This window comes from Erithacus rubecula (assembly GCF_903797595.1).
Source record: "Erithacus rubecula genome assembly, chromosome: 11".
NCBI lineage: Eukaryota > Metazoa > Chordata > Aves > Passeriformes > Muscicapidae > Erithacus > Erithacus rubecula.
This window is the reverse complement of record NC_136663.1, coordinates 21,045,182-21,062,793: the sequence shown is the minus strand read 5'-3', so window position 1 is coordinate 21,062,793 and position 17,612 is coordinate 21,045,182. Positions and strand designations below refer to the sequence as shown.

General features: G+C 43.6%; 1 protein-coding gene across 5 annotated transcripts; it reads left to right on the top strand.

Annotated features, from left to right (window-relative positions):
* The first annotated feature begins 77 nt into the window (after window positions 1-77).
* AMMECR1L (AMMECR1 like) lies at window positions 78-15,821 on the top strand. Of its 5 annotated transcripts, XM_079315264.1 has the most exons (8): window positions 1,478-1,878; window positions 3,372-3,505; window positions 3,866-4,310; window positions 8,848-8,958; window positions 9,424-9,538; window positions 10,248-10,338; window positions 11,314-11,410; window positions 12,553-13,286. In XM_079315264.1, exons 3-8 carry the CDS (start codon window positions 3,904-3,906, stop codon window positions 12,662-12,664), a joined length of 933 nt encoding a protein of 310 aa, XP_079171390.1. In that variant the 5' UTR covers window positions 1,478-1,878; window positions 3,372-3,505; window positions 3,866-3,903; the 3' UTR covers window positions 12,665-13,286. The 5 variants fall into 5 exon arrangements, 4 of the variants coding, with proteins under 4 accessions (XP_079171391.1, XP_079171392.1, XP_079171390.1 ...); XM_079315265.1 differs by lacking the exons at window positions 1,478-1,878; window positions 3,372-3,505 and adding an exon at window positions 78-319; XM_079315267.1 differs by lacking the exon at window positions 3,372-3,505 and having other exon boundaries at window positions 12,553-15,821.
* The last annotated feature ends 1,791 nt before the right edge of the window (window positions 15,822-17,612 follow it).

The window sequence follows — 17,612 nt, the reverse complement described above, 5'->3', positions numbered from 1 at the left end:
GCAGCCTTTCATACTGTAACTTCAATATTAGGAAAGTTGCAGTAGCTGTGTGTGTATGTTGAAATTAAAAGCAGAGATAATACGAGAAAAGGTGGGAATTAAACTGCTGCTATCACATTTCTTGTGCTTCAGGAACAGAAGAACAGGCACAATTTGTTTGATGTTGTCAGGGTAATAAAACACAGCACCAACACTCCCAGGTTCCTAAGGACTCTACAAGAAGCTCTCTGGTGATTATGAAGTAGACTTTTGTAGGGTTGGGAACTGTTTCGTATCTTTGCAAAGGTGTTTTAGGTGCAATCCGAGAGCAAAGAGTGAGGTATGTGGGGGAAAGAAGGGAGGATGGATTCTTTTAAACACTGCAAAAGTTGGGAACTCGCTGGATCCTTTCTTCTGGGTATTCTCACCTGATTCTTTGTAACCTTTGTTTTCATAAGCTGCCATTCAAGGCTTTTATAGACTTAAAAGATGGTGCTGTTCCATAACCTTGGAATGCAATAATTGCAGTGCTGCTTTTATGAAACTATGTAGATTCTGTAATGTTGAAGACCAGGAGCAGAGTGTAGAAGGTGTGCCAGCCCATGGCAGGGGTTGGAACAAAACAAGCTTGAAGGTTTCCTATCTAAACATTCTGTGATCCTTTTCTATAGGAGACAGTAAGGTCCACTGACATTCAATCAGATTTCTCTAGTTCACGTTTTTATGCCTCTTATTTATTGCCTAAGCTTCGATCAGAAATTGCATAAATTCCATTTTGCCGTCTTGAAAGGGTTCAGCCAGTTTGTCTCCTGGGGTTGAATGTGCAGTGTGTGGGTACTCTGGGCTATGCAAAATTTGTTCTTTTTGCCCAGGTGTTTCACCGGTGTTGTTGGGAGGGAATTAGGAATGAGCGCTGTGTTTTTGTGGTTTTCTTTATCCCATCCCTTATGAACGTACAGCCACAACCATCCTTGTCCCCTCCGCTGCCAGAGAATTCCCTCAGGGTGGAATGCGCAGCCTCTATTTCTACAATATGTGCTAAAACCCTTGACAAAGAAACTACGTCTCTGCTTTGGTCTTTATGGCGCTGTGAAGGGGGCAGGGGAGGATTAGGGTGCCCCGTTGGCAGCTGGAAATACTAAAAAAGTAATTTTTTTGCGGTTGTGCTATCTGTGGCTCCGGCCATAACTACGTTACACGCGGCTGTAACTCAAGTTATTTCGTTATAACTAAATAACGATCCGTCCCAGCGGCCGGAGCTGCTGAGCCCTCAGGGCCGGGCCGGAACTCCGCTCTCCCCTCACACCGACCGGACCAACGCTGCGGCAGCGCGGGGGGAACGAGTAAAGGGGGCGGAAAGACTCCCCCGCTTCGAGCGGCGCAATGGACGCTCCCCGCCTCGCGCCCCGCCCCAATGCCGTCATCGCCCCCGCTGGCCAATGGCAGCGCGGCGCTGCTGCAGAGTGACGTCCGCGTTCCCGGAACTGTTTGTTCCCGCACGTGCGGTGCTCACGTGACGGGGAGGGCGCGGAAGCGCGCGTCTCTATGGTTCCCGCGTGGGGCAGAGCGGCCGCCTTGGGGCCTTGGTTGTGTTGGCGCCGCCGGGCGGCTGGCGGACTATGAGTGTCCGTCCCTCATTACCTCACGGCCGGGAGGAGGAGGAGGAGGAGGAGGAGGCTGCCGGGATAGCGGCGGACCTGCCCGCGGCCTCGCTCCGGTCCTCCGGCCGCCCCGGGAAGCCCCGGCCGCGGCGGGCCCTGCCCGCTCCCCCGCCCGCCGGGCCCGCTTCTCCGGGGAGCCTCGCCCAGGCCCATGGCCCCATGAGGCGGCAGAAGGCGGCGGGGCAGCAGCGGCGGCGGCGGGGCTGAGGCGGAGGAGACGCCGGGACGGGTGCAGGAGGTGGGTGACCCCCGGGCGGCGTGAGGGAGGCAGGGGCGGAGGGGCCCGGCCGCCCCGGGCTGGGGAGGCCGCAGGGGGGTCCCGCTCCGCGGCGCCCCCTGGCGGCCCCGCTGCTGCTGGGGGGTCGGGCCGGGGGCACGGCGGGTCCCGGGGTCTGCCCGCGCCGGGCCCGGCGGGGGCGCGGGACCCCCGAACACCCGCAAAGTTTGTGTGCGGAGCGCGGGGCTCGTCCCGCCGCCGCCGTGCCCCGCTGTGCCCCCGCCCGCCCGCGGGGCGCTCCCGGGAAGCGGGGCTGGAGCCCAGCGGCCGCCTTTGTTAGGCCGCTGCAGAGGGGGGCAGAAGAGAGGGAAGCTTCCCCCTGCCCCTGCCACGTCTCCGATCTTGAATCGAGTGCTGTGCTTCCAGATAAATAAATAATGATTTATCTTCCCCAATGCGGCTGAGCCGTCAGTGGTACTGGGGAAGGCTCATAAGGCTCAGCACCCTCGTAGAGCCAGAGCAGGTTACTTTTAATAGGCACTGGAGAATTTATATGGTCGCTTTATCAAAGTTATGCTTTTCTTTTGCCTGGTTTGTTTTTTTTTTCTTTTTTTTTTTTTTAATTTTGTTATTATTGCAAAAGTAGAGATCAAAGGAAAATATATCAAAATATGTTCTCTTTGGTCTTGTAAATTGTTCCTTATGGTCTTTCTAAAACTTTGATGTGAGGATTCCTAAGCAGAGCATGCACTGCGGGTATGCGAGGTGCACCTCTCAACACCCCTTACAGCAGTTCTGGTTCTGTTCAGAGTCCTGTGACTCCTGCTGTGACCGATGAAACTTCCTGAACAAAGTTTACTGTCTTTGCACGTGCAGAGAAGGGAGAGAGTTGTCACAACCTGAATTTCAGTGCGTGCCATCCCTCACCCTCCCCCACTGTGTTTGTGCTCTCAGCTTGGGAGGGTTGGAGGGCTGCTCTGGTGGTCACAGACGTTCCCTGGGACTCCTGAGAGCTGAGTGTGACTTCATTCCCCCGTGGTGTTCTCTGTGACTCACGTGCCCCATTTGACAGACTGGTTTTCTCTCCCCTGGTGTATTCAGGTCTCATGGTGCTGATGGTGTTTTCCTGCCACTGACCTGTAATCCTTGCCTATCATGTTTGTTCATCTCTGTCTGCACTGCCTTTCCTCCCTGTCTGTGTTTGTTCCGCCCCTTCTTGTGATGCATGAGCTAATATTCTCGTCTTTGCAGGCAAAACACTGTTCTGGCTTGTTGGGTTTTTTATACCATGCCTGTTTCCTGCTATTATCACTTTCCTCTGTTCAGACTGTGCTGGCTTCAGCTCTTCCTGTCATGCACATCTTGCCTGTACCCCCTGACTGTTTATTTGGGAGCTGTAGTCGTTCACCCAGTCCCAGAAAGCAAATGCAGATTCCAGTTTGTGGTCTGGGAAATAGTCTCTAGTTTAGAAAATGGTGGTTTCAGTGCTTTTAGCTCTTCTTTGATCTTGCCAGTGCTAAATCAAGGGCAACACTCCTGTGAGTCCAACCTCAAAGGTGTCATTTTGGGCTGCTGTCATTCTCTTAGGAATGAGGAAGGGAAATGCACTTTTTTGCCACTGGTGCAGGCATTGACTGAGGAGGAATGGGTGAGCAGGAAAAGCAGTGGATTGGGTGTGTCTGTAGTCCCAAGTTTGTTTGTTTTTTTCTGTTTTCCCACTGTTTTGCTCTTTTTATGGGAGGTCTGGCTAGGGTTTTTTTGTGATGAGCCACCTATTAAAGTGTTCAATACCTTGGAAAGTGTGATTGCATGCATGTTGTGTCCATACTGTTCCAATTTATGTGTGAAAAGGCCCATTCTGCTGAACTGGCTTTAGTGCTGTGTTTGGTCACGTGGTTTGGAGGGTTTTCTTCCTCTGTTTGTAGCAGCAGCAAGGAAGCAGCTGTTGGTTTTTCACCTGTAACTCTTTGTGTAATGCTTTTCCCCCCTCCCCACCCCTCCATGCCAGGGTTCTGCAGTGCTCCAGGCAGCGAGTTTTGAAGCAGGATGGGAAAAAGACGCTGTGTTCCTCCACTTGAGCCCAAGCTGGCAGCTGGCTGTTGTGGGGTGAAGAAGCCCAAATTGTCTGGGAGTGGAACGCACAGTCATGGGAATCAGACCACAACTGTACCAAGCTCCAGTTCAGGTCCTCTTCAGAACCACCAGCATACAGATGGGAATAATGGAAGGGAGAACGTATCTGACTTGACTTTGGGCCCAGGAAATTCCCCGATTACTCGAATGAATCCCACTTCAGGAGCTCTGAGCCCACTTACTCGGCCCAATGGAACTGCCAACAGCACCAAGAACCTGGTGGTGACAGCAGAGATGTGCTGCTATTGCTTTGATGTACTCTACTGTCATCTCTACGGGTTCCCTCAGCCACGGCTTCCTCGATTTACCAATGACCCCTAGTGAGTACATCCTTATGTGGGAGCAAAGCTGGGAAACGGCTTCCAGAGCTGTGCTTTGGTTGGGAAAGGGTGAAGGGTTTCCTCTGGGGAGTGGGAAGAGTGGTGTGCAGGGAGGAAGGGGGGCATTCTGCTCCTTACTTTATCTGGTGGAAACAAAAGGATGCACTGTAAGTGCACAAAAGATTAAAGTGTTTGTTGGTGGAGGTGATCAAGCTTTAAAGAGTGTCCTTCTAGAGAGAAAATGCTTAGCTCTGCAGAAAGAGAGCTAGGCCAAGTGAAGAGGTGTGGTGCTTCTTCAGTTCCATGAGGTACTGTGTTCTTTGTGGAGGAGTGCAAACCCACTTCATGGCAGTGTTCTGGTAAAGTTTGCCCCTTCTTTGTAAGTAGATTCCTCTGCAAACAATTGAGTGAGCAGTGCCACCTACAAAATGGTCTAAAAAACCAGTTAAATAACATCATTAATTTGAAGAAGCTCCAGCTTCTAATGTGAGAGACACTGACTCGGAGAGGGGAAGAGACTTCCTCATGCAAAGCAAATGGAAAGGGAATAAAGTAAGAAGTTGAAGTTGGAACAAGTCTCCAGTTCATCCTGAAACAAATACTGAGCTGGTGAGGATTGGGCAAGGACAGTCAAAAGTTTTCAGCTGTCCAAGTGAATGGGTTTAGTAGGGAGGGGAATCTAAAAATTACCAGTCATAGAAGATGTGTTAGGGAGATAGCAACATGAGGAGAAATCATAGAATCATTTAGGTTGGAAAAACCTTTGAGTCCATCCACGAGCCCAGCACTGCCAAGAGAGTTAACTTTCAAGGACGATACCAAGGTTAGGAGGAAAGGAGATGAGTATGAGCAGAAGTGAGGAGAAGGATTTATGAAGCTGTTTCACTTTGGTGAGATTTAGCTAATGTTTATCTGAAGGTTGACTGCGTAGGTGTGGAAATGTTAATGTTGTAAAATGTTTGTTGAAGGAATTATTTGGGAAAGATCAATGACAGATGGACCTTCTGATACTCCTCCAGAACAATAGATAAAATAAAAAGTTGCTGACATCCTTAATTTAAGCTAATGAATTTTAAATTGATGTAAGGAACAATGGCTTAAACAGGTCAAGGACTTTCTTTGTGTGTATTCAGTGTCTGCCCACCTTTCTGCTGTCAGGGTGGATGTAGGTTGTGCCTCCATGCAGTTGTTATTCCAGCTGGATTATGGATACATGTTCTGAATGCTGCCGCAGAGTAAGCTGTTTAATGCTGTAAATACAAATGAATAGAGAAATGCTCTGGACTAGGACATCCAATAGTTCCAGGGACTCCCCAGGCTGAAATATGTCTGGTATTCATACCTGCACTAAGTGGGTTCCCTTTGGAACATTTGATGTCAATCTGTTATTATTTTGTCACTTGGGGTACAAAGGGTTATTTGCTGCTGTTCTGTTAAGCCGGTAAGAGAGATGGTTTTATAGAGCTGCATTCTTTTGGTGTCAGAAGAGATTTCTGGCTGGATTTTGTTGCTTTTTCTGTTGACTAGTTTCAAGAAGGATGTCCTTTGGGGAATAGCAGCTGGTTGAATTTTATACCCAGATTTGAAAAGTTAAAGATTGTTCCCTGGTTATTTCTGTGCTCATAATTACAAATCTTTTAGATCAGCACACCAACAAAGCATAACCAGCCCTTCCCTTCCCACGTCAGCAAATGTTTACCTGGATTTTCTTGTGTTTCAGCATTTATGCTGTTGCTCCCAGGAAATAGTTGGATGTACCCCAGGGAAAAGCATGGGGTTTGCTCTCTTGGAGAGCAGCACACAAGGAAGAACTGCCACACTTGAGACAGTCTTGTAATGAATTTCAGGCCAAATGTTATCAAATACAAGAGTAAGCAGAGTGAAAATACAGAAATAATTTGCATTGTGGCCTTTTGTGACATAATTGATGTCAATGTAAGAGATCTTTGGACAAAACAAAGGTTTATACCAGGAGTGTCTCTGAATAGAGAAGAGACTGTTGATTGCATAGAAAGAGGCACAGCCTGTTCTTAAACTGGTTTTTGAGCTGGTGCTGAACATAAAAGTAAAGATAAAAGCAGGTGTGAAGGTCAGGATTTGGCAGTTACAGTGTAATAACTTGCAAGTTTACAGTTATGGATTGAAAACCACCATGAATTTCACTCACCAACTTGAGGGGATATGCACGTGGACAACACCCTTGATGGGAATTATGGAGCTGGTAGATACCTGTGAAGTAAAGTTCCCTTATTCCAATGTTAGCAGTGATGGTCACAGATCAATAGAGACAGTGGCAATGTAGTTGTAGTTATGTCTGAGTTAACTTGGCAGAGGAAGGAAATATCCCTGTTATGATTCAGGTTACTGCAAGTAATTACAGTTGTGAACCTGTGCAAGTAGTTGATTGGTTACTTTTCCCATTTTTGTACTTCAGTCTGATTTTTTTAATAGTAGGTACTAAAAACTGGTTCTAAAACTATACCATGGAAGTCTCTAGTGCCAGACAAATAATAAAATACTTGCACCATAAGATCTGTTCTGTGACAGGTTTTTACCTCGTATAAGCTAAACCCTGATCTGAACAAACAGTATTTTTCTGCTTTGAAACTCCCTTTTTAGTTGCAGTTGATTAAGCTAATTTTTAGTTGCTGAAATTCCCCTCTCAGCCTTAAAACCCTCATCAAACACATATAAAGTGGGATGTTGTGGCTGGGGAAGAAAGAGTTGACATAATCCACTGAGGATATGGTTGCAAAGTACCAGAAAATGCTCTTGGATGAACATGGACAAAAGATTGTTGTGACTTTTCTCAGTACATCTGGGAAATAACACTTTTCAAGGAGGGGCTCTGGAACAATGGGCTTATTGTCAGCTGCACCTGCAATTTGCTGAGTGCATTTATTCTTCAGAGACAGAAACATCATCATCTCTGCAGTGAAAATAGTGAAATTTTATCTATGTGTACAGAGTCATATCTCTCTTTATGCCTCCATTGTTCTGACCACAATGAAAAATGGTTTTAAATGTGCTTGAAGGTATTTTAAAATATACAGCCTTCTGAATGCAATTATCCTCTCCCCTCTGATAATATCTCTTGTATTATAGATGCATAAAGCTGTGTTGCAGCTCAGTGGAAAAATGGGTTGTGGGATTTTTTTCCCTTTGGAAGGGGAAAGAGGTAAATTGAAAATGTGAACCTGCAATTTCAACTGAAGGGAAATTTACTTAGATTTATATTCTGTTTTATGTTCTCCCTTACCTTTTCTCTTTGGGGTCAGTGTCCCATGGACTGAGCAGTACTTTCTAAATTTTTATTAGATTAAGGTAAATTTCCACTAAGTCTTGTGAGGGTAGTGTTTCTCAGAGATCTCCTGTGTAAGTTTAGTATCTTTTTTTTCCTAAAGTTTTCTAATGTATTTTCTTACACTCTTTTTCTGTTTGCTCTTTTGACATATGATAGATAGATGAAAATTCTGCAAGTTCCTTGAAGTGTTATTGGATAACTAGAACAGCAAATCCCCTATCTTGGTCAAACCAGCCTGAAGGTTGTTGTTGGATGTGGAAGGATCTTTCCACTTCCTCTGTGGGCAAAGTCCTTCACAATTATCTCTCAAGGGCTAATTGCTCTTTTGGGCGGTGCTTTTGCCGTTGGTCACAGCTGGTAACTAGATCCTGAAAGATGGATTTATGCTGTGATGGATTTAATTCCATTGTTGCTCTGAGGAACATCACTGGTCATTGATTCATTACTACAGTTTAAATTATTTTCTCACTACTGTGACACAAGAAGTTCTGTTGCTGTGTTTAAAAATCATCCACGCTCCATGCTGGTTTTGTTGTCTGAACAGAACATCTTAGTATTTTTGTAAGGTTTGCTGCAGAAGCACATTGCTTACAAGAGCTTCAAGAGTTTGAGGAAAGTGTCTGAGCTATGTTGTCAAATCAGTCTTGATGGTTCAAAACGTTTTTTTCATCTCAGAAAATCATATTCTATCATATTGCTTAAAATTCAGATCTTAATGGAAATAACAGGTAGAAAAAATAATTTGGATTTATTTTGATTCCTTAAAAAGAAAAAAAGCTTTTATTGCAAATCTGAGTTATAGAAATGGTAGTATAAAAAACTAACTTGCATCATCTATATTAATATCTATATGACCTATGCTGGAAACTAATGGATGCTACAAAGTGAGGCCAATATTGGCTGGTAGTCAGTGGGATCAAATAACCATTTCACTCATTAGAAGACAGCACAGGGTCTGGCCAGGAAGGTATCCATGGAGGAATTCCAGAGTACTGCTGGAGAGGAGGGAGTGTGCTGAAAAGGAGGAGGGAAGTGTTGGGGTTTGCCTGTGGGGGGTGTTGGCATGAAGTTTTGTTCTTGCTAGATAGCAGGTGAGCAAACCTGCCTGCTGGGGTTTACTGGAGGGAGAGAAAGCAAAGGCATGGGGCTCTTTCATACCTTGGTTCTCTACCCTTAGCCACCAAGGATCTGTAAAGGCTGGAGGGTTTCTTTTTCTGTTTTTTGCCTTTTCAGTCCACTCTTTGTGACGTGGAAGACGGGGCGAGACAAGCGGCTTCGTGGCTGCATCGGGACCTTTTCAGCCATGAATCTTCACTCAGGACTCAGGGAATACACATTAACCAGGTAACTGTCAGAAATGAAATAAATATTAAATTACTTCCTTCACTGGAGATCTGTGAGGATTCAAGGTTAGGATGTTGGATCGACATAGTTCATTGTAATATGCTTCATAATGAAATAAACCTGAGTGTATGGTAATTACAATGACGTGATGTATCAGGGTGGAACATCTTTACAAAAGTTGAGTTGCAGTTGACATTTTAAGGCTCCTGTCAAATTTGTCTTGCATACTAACAGTTTTGACATCTGTAGCACATAATTTCACTCTGCCTGCAGTAGGCATTGGACAGCATCAGAAAGCTTGCCACTGATATTACAGTTCATTAGATTAGGAAGAGATGCAAATCACTTTCTCTGCAGTAGCAGAGAAACATGTTTCATGCAGGCTTAATCAAAAGGGGAATAATTGAGCATCTGACACTTTATTTTGGTGCTTGTATTGGGTGATATCTCTTCTCTTCCCTTTAGTGCACTTAAGGACAGCCGATTTCCCCCCCTGACCCGCGAGGAGCTGCCCAAACTCTTCTGCTCTGTCTCCCTCCTCACTAACTTTGAGGATGCCAGTGACTACCTGGACTGGGAGGTGAGAACAGGTGCATTTGGAACTCTGCATCACTCTCTCGTTCCATTCGGGTTCGGGTTAGTACATGGTGATGTATCTCCTTCATTACAGGGGTGTATGGGGATAGAAGAGACTGGGAATAGGAGAAATGGGGCTGGAAAACTAGAAGGAAGGAAGAGGATGGCCTAGCAGTATGCTTTTGGTTGGGGGGATCTGAATGGGAATAAAAGAAACATGAAAGTGGTTCATGGACTTGGCCCAGTAGGTAATGGGTGTAAATACATGTATAAAAACCTGGGAAGTGTTGTGATGCTGTGGATAGAAACTGGAAATAAAAAGTAGTTAAGACCAAAGGTATGAATGGTTTTTAGGACCTTGTATGTGGAAGTGTATTTTGTTCAAGAACAATATATATATGGACTTTATAGTTGGGTAATTTTAGGCATCACTCTTGTGCACAGAGATTTTGTCTGTCTTGCGTGACACAAGAGATGGAAAACTGACAAGACTTAGCTGAGGGGAAGTGGCAGGGACACTGGTGAGGCTTGTCTGGGAAGGGTGGCTTCTGAGACCTGCCAGGCAAGAGCAGGGAGTGGGGAAGAGAATGACCTTACCCAGGCAAAAGCCAAACTGTGCAGAGAGAGATGCACAGCGTTGTGGGAATGACAACTCAGTCATGGACTCAGTGCTAGCAAACACCTCTTATCTGGCTGTTCATTTCCGTCTGTAGGTTGGAATCCATGGGATCAGAATAGAGTTCATCAATGAGAAAGGTGTCAAACGCACAGCCACGTATTTACCTGAGGTTGCTAAGGAACAAGGTGGGTTTGAGATGGCAGCCAAACATGTCAGTACACTGTGACACAGAATTGGGTAAAAAATCTCTCGATTTGGGGCTTGGAATACAATGCTGTTCTCATAGTGATGCCATGGAACCACCAGGCTTAATCTTGACAACTGACACCTGGTACAGTTGCTGCTGGGTTTTCATCTGGCCTGTCTCTCATCCCATATCTTTGCACAGCTGTATTTTAGTGCCAGAATGTTCTAGGGCTGAAGAAATAGAGGATCTCAAAATATGGATCTTCCAGCCTCATTCAGCATTGCATCTTTCCTCTTCTATGTTTCTCCCACCAACTAGCATAACTGCACTCTGCACAGCACCAACAGGAGAGTCACTTTCCTCCTCATTCTTGCTAAAGTAGCATCCTCCAGGGAAGGGCTAGAAACAGAGCCCCTCTGGAGCACACTTCCCACTCAAATAGAGTAGTGGTCACCATGGTAACTGCTCAAAATATTGCCTCCTCCTTTCCTCCACCTAGCAGAGTGGAGTGGTCGCATCCTCCTGGCTCTGGGGCAAAAGACTAAGGTAGGAATTTTAACTCTGATCTCTCACATAGCAGTGCATTGTGCTATCACTAGAGCATCAATCCCAATTTGTCTATGTAAAGAGCTAAGTATTTTCTAATTTTCAAGGGAGCTAAGTGGCACATGATGAAAAAATTTGGGGTCCCTGCAACAGTAGCAAGGCACAGACCTTTATAAGAAGACATGGAATGGAAAATGGAATTGCTTTTTCATAGACCAGCTCCAATATGAGCTTAAAGAAAGGGGTAGGCATGTGCAGATACTGTGCATGCATCAGGCCATATATATCCAGTTCAACACTAGGATTTCTAAAGCTCAGAGTTTCCTGTTTAGGTGTTTGTTTATCGAGAATCTTTTTAATGCATCTCTTGTGTTTTTGAAATACTTTTTTATATTGAAAAATTTGCCCTGCTTCTATTTTTCAATAGACTGGGATCAGATCCAGACCATAGACTCCTTGCTCAGGAAAGGTGGCTTTAAGGCTCCCATTACCAATGATTTTAGGAAAACAATTAAACTTACCAGGTAAGTAGATGTATTTGTTGTCTTTTAATTTTACTTCATAGTGTTTTCTGGGTGATTTAAAGTATTTGTGTTTGATGTAAGTCTTTATGCTTCTTCCAGAGGAGATGTAGTGTAAAAGACCAAATCACAAATGCCATGTGTTAGGCATATAATGCACATGGAATTAAGCACAATATGTTTGGTCCATGCAGGTTCAAAGTTGGTGTTTTTCACTGGTTCTAATATTACCATATATGTGAAAAAGCAGAAGCAGAACCTTTGAGAGTTAAAAAGGTTGACTTTTTTCAATATCTTTTCAGTTAACTTCCTTTTCTCAGTGTGCTCATCTGTGAATGCTGTAGCTATTTGTAGGTGACAACTGTCTTAAAACTCTCTTGGCTGGTTTTCAGAATTTACTTGGTTTTCTGTACCCCCAGCTGTCCTACTGGTTTCTGCCCCCTTTACATTAGTAAAAACTGTGACTTTCTGATTTCATATGGAAACAATAATTTATCAGGTCATTCTTTACCTCTAGAGAAATGGCATGGGTGTGCAGTGTTTTCTTCAAGAGGAGATGACAGGATGAAGATTTTCATTAAAATCTCACACAGTGTGATCTAAGTGCAACTCACAACCACTTTGTAGCTGGCTGTTGTTCAGTGTGCTTTAGAAGAACGTGGAAAACTCCAGTCTCTCCAAAGGAATTTCATATTTTGTAAATTTTGATTGTACAACATGGACTAAGTCATTCATGTGCTACAATAAACATCTCTTTACCCACCTCTCCATTTCTATCACTACCTTTTCAAATGTGGAGATAACCACAAAAGTAAACAATAGTGAAATACTGATTATTTAATCACTGTAGTTGAATCTTGTTCCAGCAAACTTTTCACGCCATGTTTGTCCATTGCATGTGGATGAAAAAAGAGTACAAATAGATCCAGTGTGCTACTTCAGGCATCCCTTTCATTATGATCACCTTGATTAAGACTCATCCTTTGGAACACTGGAGTGAATTCAATCTCACATAAGTTATTCACCCCAGAGAGTTCCCCTTAGTCATCCCTGGCTGTGAGCTAAGGGGAGTGTGGGGTGAATGTTTTATGTGGAGTCCCTCCACGTTGCGTAGCCTGACGTTGTTTTCCTGCCTGTTCCCGCAGGTACCGCAGTGAGAAGGTGACAATCAGTTATGCAGAGTACATGGCCTCCCGCCAGCATTGTTTCCAGAATGGCACCCTTCATGCCCCCCCCCTCTACAATCATTACTCCTGACACACGGCTGCATGACCAGTCCCACTCCCCAGTTGCTGCCAACGGCTATGACATCATCGGGGCAGACGCCTCCTCTTCCTGGTCCAGTTACTTCTATTACTGCACCATTTTATGATGCTAGCTTCCGTTGCCAAGTCTGCCTTCCCACTGACCTGGGGGGAGGATGAGAGCGTGACAGGACTTCAGGGGCCCAAGCCTTATCTCAGCCTTGCCTCCGAGCGGGGGTCCAGTTGGATTGGGGCTCCATGCCTACGAACTGTCGTGAGGTGCAGAAGACCTTTAGGAGTGAAAGTGCTGCTTCGGACTGATCCTTCCTGGGTGTTGCTGACACTCTGGAAACTTGAGTTGTTTGTTATGGAAGCCCCCCAGATCAAGTAGGAGCATTCCCCTGGCAGCCTGGGCAACGGAGTCCAACAAAACATTTTTTAGGTTCTTTTTAATTTTTTTTAACCTCTGGTATCTGTTGTGTACTGAGAGCTGACTGCAGTCCCCACGCATCACAGGTGGACATCATGATATTGGGGAGGGTTGAACACCTGGATAGCACCCCATCCTCATGGACAGAAAACGTGTGAAAAATTAATCCGTTATTTAAATAAACCCTTGAGGGCTTTAAGGCTCAGATCCTTGGTAGGCTGGATTCTTGGTGATGAAGCCTGCTATGAAATACAATGCTGTTTTGTCTGTATGAGTGACATGGCACATGCTGTGTGTACAGAGGAAAAGATCCTCGAGTGCCCCTGGACAGTCTTTGTTACGACCAAATTTTGTTTCCAAATATTTGTAAAGGATAGGACTAGGGCTGGGGAGGGGTTTCCAGAGCATCAGCTGTAGTTGTACAAGTGAGACCAGTGACTGAAATTTTAGTTTAAGCTAACAGTCTTGGGGACCTTCCTTTTGATAGAACAGCCACTTTCATCAGTATGACTGCTGATCTTAGGGGCTGTGAGTGTTCCAGTTTATTCCAGGCCTATGGAATGGTACTGTTCAGTTTTGCTGGTAAGATTTATCTTGCTCAGCTTAGTCATTGCCACATCCAGGCAGTGTGGGGGGAAATCTGCATTACCCAAACTGCATGAAACTCATGTGCATTCTGTATTTCTTCTCCCGTGGTTGATGATCACAAGGAATACTATTTTCTGAAAAGAAGTGATCAGTTGTTTTCCAAGCTTCTGGAGGGTCAGTAATGATTGGGGAAGAAAACACGAGTGCATAGCAGAGTCAGAGCTGTTGGGTTGCACACATCCTTAGAGCTGCTTGTGTGTTGTAATTGGCTGCTGTCTGAAGCATGAAATGACACCGTGGTATGGCAGGGAATAGGGCTGCTAGGAAGCTGAGAACTGCAGGGTGCTGCTCCTGGTCCTAGGGAAGTGAAGCACAACTTGTGCCATTTTGCTTCCTGTTGGTGTAAGTTCTGCTGGAGGAGAGAGATGTGAGGGAGATTCCTCTGGATAAAGGTGCAATATTGACCCAGCTTTCCTTCCATATTGGGTCATTCCTACAAATTGCCACTTTTCCCTTGTGATGTTGTTGAAAAACATTGAAGATGAAAGGATTGTATTGTGACTTCCTGCTGCAGAGAATAAATGAGTCTCGTTACAAACCACTCCAGTTTTTAATTACTCCCCTAGGTGCCGTGTAGTGATGGGGGAGGGTGGGGTCAGCTCCAGGCATACCACTCACCTTTCAGCTGTCAAACAGTATGATACATAGGGCTACACTCATTACTGTTCAAGTGTTCTATGTTAGAATTTAATTTCTATAAGGTTTAAAAAAGGCAAAAAAATGGTGCTAAAACTTCACCCCTGAGCACGCTCGGTGAGACTGGTCATGCAGGCATACAGTGCCAGGCTTTTCAACTATACTGTTTCTTTTTCAGGTGTTTGCCCTGTTCTGTGTCTTCAACAGTGTATAGTGTTTTCCTGACTTCAGTTTCTTTGACTAGGGGATGACTAAAGGGTGGGGTGGGGAGGGTTAGTTGTCATTTTTTTAAAGAGCAGAATTTTAGGATTGAGTAACTTGGTTGGTTTAAGCCTGAAGTGGGACAGATGGTTTGGGACTGGGGAAGTCTCATCCTCTCCCACTTCTATTTTCCCCACTCAGTCAGTTTAAAAAAAAAAACAAACAAAACATAAATGCCTCTAAATATGTACTGTGTTCTTGTCTTGTTGCAGTGAGAAGCTGGCAGATCAGAAATGCTGGTCTGCTGCCTAAGGAACAGGCCCTCTCAGCTTTAGTCCCATAAGGGTCCAGCTATAAAATCAGTTGAAAACTGTGTCAATAGCTCAGTCAGCTCAGAGAAATGTGTGACAAGGACAGGTGGTCTCAGGAAATAATCCCGTTTCTAGATCATTACATGGCAGCTATGCATAAGGATGAAAGAGGTGAACTAGGCACAAACTCTAGTTTGAATTGCCTCAAGGTGGAGACAACCAAAATCAGTGGCCAATTGATCTGAGATTCTCTCTGGTTGTTTGGCTGGGACAGCTGGTTAGAGCTGCCCCTCAAAGCAACTGTTACTTGGTTTGATCTGGATTCAGTCATCCTTAGAAGCAAGTGCCTTTTGGTCTAGAAGGGCTTATTCTCATGACAACCACAACTGATAAATAATCTCACTGCAATGATGAAATGTCTTTGTTTTACAGTAACTACAGGAGAATGTCTTTGATCACTGGAGTCTGTCAGTGTTGAAATGTTTCCACTGTGAGGTTCTTAATTATTTTTTTTCATATTGTTCAGCAGTCAATCTCGATTGAAGCCATTTCAGTTTGGGAATGTTATATGGTCAAAATATCACATATCTACAATTTATCAGAAAAAAAAAAAGAAAATCTGTAAGGAAATCTAAGAATTCATTTTAACCTTTGCACAGAATAATTTGTTCTCATAGTACATTAACAAACCTCTGCAGTCTTCACTGACTATTAGTGCTGTTTTCTGTTTGTATTCAGAAACTACATGTTGTTTTGTTGAGGTTTTTTTTGGTTAATTTATTTCCTTAAAGCAGGAGACCTCTTTTGACCTACAGTGCAGAGACGTCAGACCAATTTATATTACACTTGGTTGCCTCCTACCTATATAATAATTTCTGAGTGTAAATAATTGAACTCTATCCTCTAATGAAGTATTGTAGAGAATAAATCATAATGGATAAAGATTATTTGTACTGTCCTCTTTTAATGAGTTTCTCACAGCCTTTATGGGGGATAAGGTGAAATTGTTCTCATCTAGAAAGACAAACAGTATATTAGGTATGAATAGCAAATATATATAGGTATGAATAGCAGACCTGCAAATTACACCACATACTCAAAACCAGGGAAGTTGCCAGAGTCTGGTGACAGCTGTCTGGAAAAACACTAATAATCAAACAGGCTCACTACAAGAAAGCAAGGAAAAATAATAGGAAAATTAAAACCAAATATTAAATATATTTTGTTAATAATGGCTTAGCAGTATCTTTGTATCCTGAAATAATGTTTACTTGACAATAACTTTCTATTAGTTGTCATGATGGTGAAATGTATAAAGTACATACACAGTACTGTAAATCTTTCTGGAACTCAAAATTGTTCTTTTGGGGTTTTTTCTTCTAAAATGAACTGAGAACAAATTATCTATACTTTAGGGCTATAGTATTCAGGTCATCTAAAAACCTAATTTCAGAGGAATAAAACACCCATCTTTCTAGATTCTTTCTATGTTAATGTTTGCTTTGAGACAGAATTAACTGAATTGTAGAACAGTTTTGAATTGGATCTCTGGCTTACATGTTTTCCAATACATTTTCAGATAATTGTTCACTTTTTATCTATGGGAGCTGTATAATTAGAGATGCTGCATTTTCTGCCTGTGACTGTTGGGAAGGGCAGCCCTGGTTATTAATAAACAACCATAAAACCTTAAAAAAACCACCAACCAAACCAGGGGGGAGGGTAGTTTTGACTTAAATATGCCTGAGAACCTCATTTATCTCAGTACAACTACAAAGCAAAAACCTGATTTCAGTTGCTGGTACTAGAAAGGCTAGAAAGTCAATCCCTTAGGCAATGTGAGGCAGATGGTGTGACTAACCTGATTTCCAGGTGAATTCCAGCTGAATTTCCTTGTCAATTCTGAAGTTCCCCATATCCCTACCATCCACTGCTCTCATGTACCCTGGGGAATTACCAAGTGTATTCTCTCAGCTTTATTGGCAGAAATGCAGTGGCTTAATTTGTATATTTTAGTGTCTATTTTCCTACTTGATTTTTTTTTTTTTTTGTTTCCTATTGAACCAGATATAAAATCTTTGTCTGCTCTCTTTCATCAGAGGTTCTTCCATGCACATTACCTTCTGTGACTGCAGGAACACTCAGCAGCTCACAGGGAGGAAGAGGCCAGGTAGAGGGGTGTGCATATGACTGCACAGTGAAATAGGTCAATCCAGGCTAAATATAAACCAGGATAATTCTCCTGGAAACAGTTTCTTCTGTTGTTACTTCTGTTTGAAATAAGAAACAAAATGAATTAGTCTTTTAGCACTGAACCAAATTACCAAATTACAGAAAGATTGGAAGAAACTTCTAGAGGGTACTTCAAAGGAAGAATACTAGCCTTTTTTTTAATCACAAAAAAAGAAAATTGTTTTGTCTGTGATAAAGAAGTGCCATTTTTATCTTGAAGATAAAAATGAAAATCAGAACATTTACCTGTACAACTCAATAAATTAATATGTACACTAATAGTACATGGAGCAGTAGGATAGGAAAGTTCCTGAGATGGTTTTGCCTGTCTGGGAAAAGATGACTTGTGAATATATTTGATGATCACTCCCAAAACACAGCAAGCACAGAAGAATATTGTTACCATGTCCTCTAAAACAAGTATATAATTCTACAAATTGAACAACATCCAGATTATTGAACCATATTTTTTCTATGGTCAGTTAGACTGCTCTTATAATCAG

Coding starts and splice junctions, on each gene's coding strand:
- AMMECR1L (XM_079315267.1), top strand. CDS start 3,904: ATGGGAAAAAGACGCTGTGTTCCTCCACTTGAGCCCAAGCTGGCAGCT. Junction 4,311..8,847: donor CGATTTACCAATGACCCCTA/GTGAGTACATCC, acceptor TTGCCTTTTCAG/TCCACTCTTTGTGACGTGGA. Junction 9,539..10,247: donor GTGACTACCTGGACTGGGAG/GTGAGAACAGGT, acceptor TTCCGTCTGTAG/GTTGGAATCCATGGGATCAG.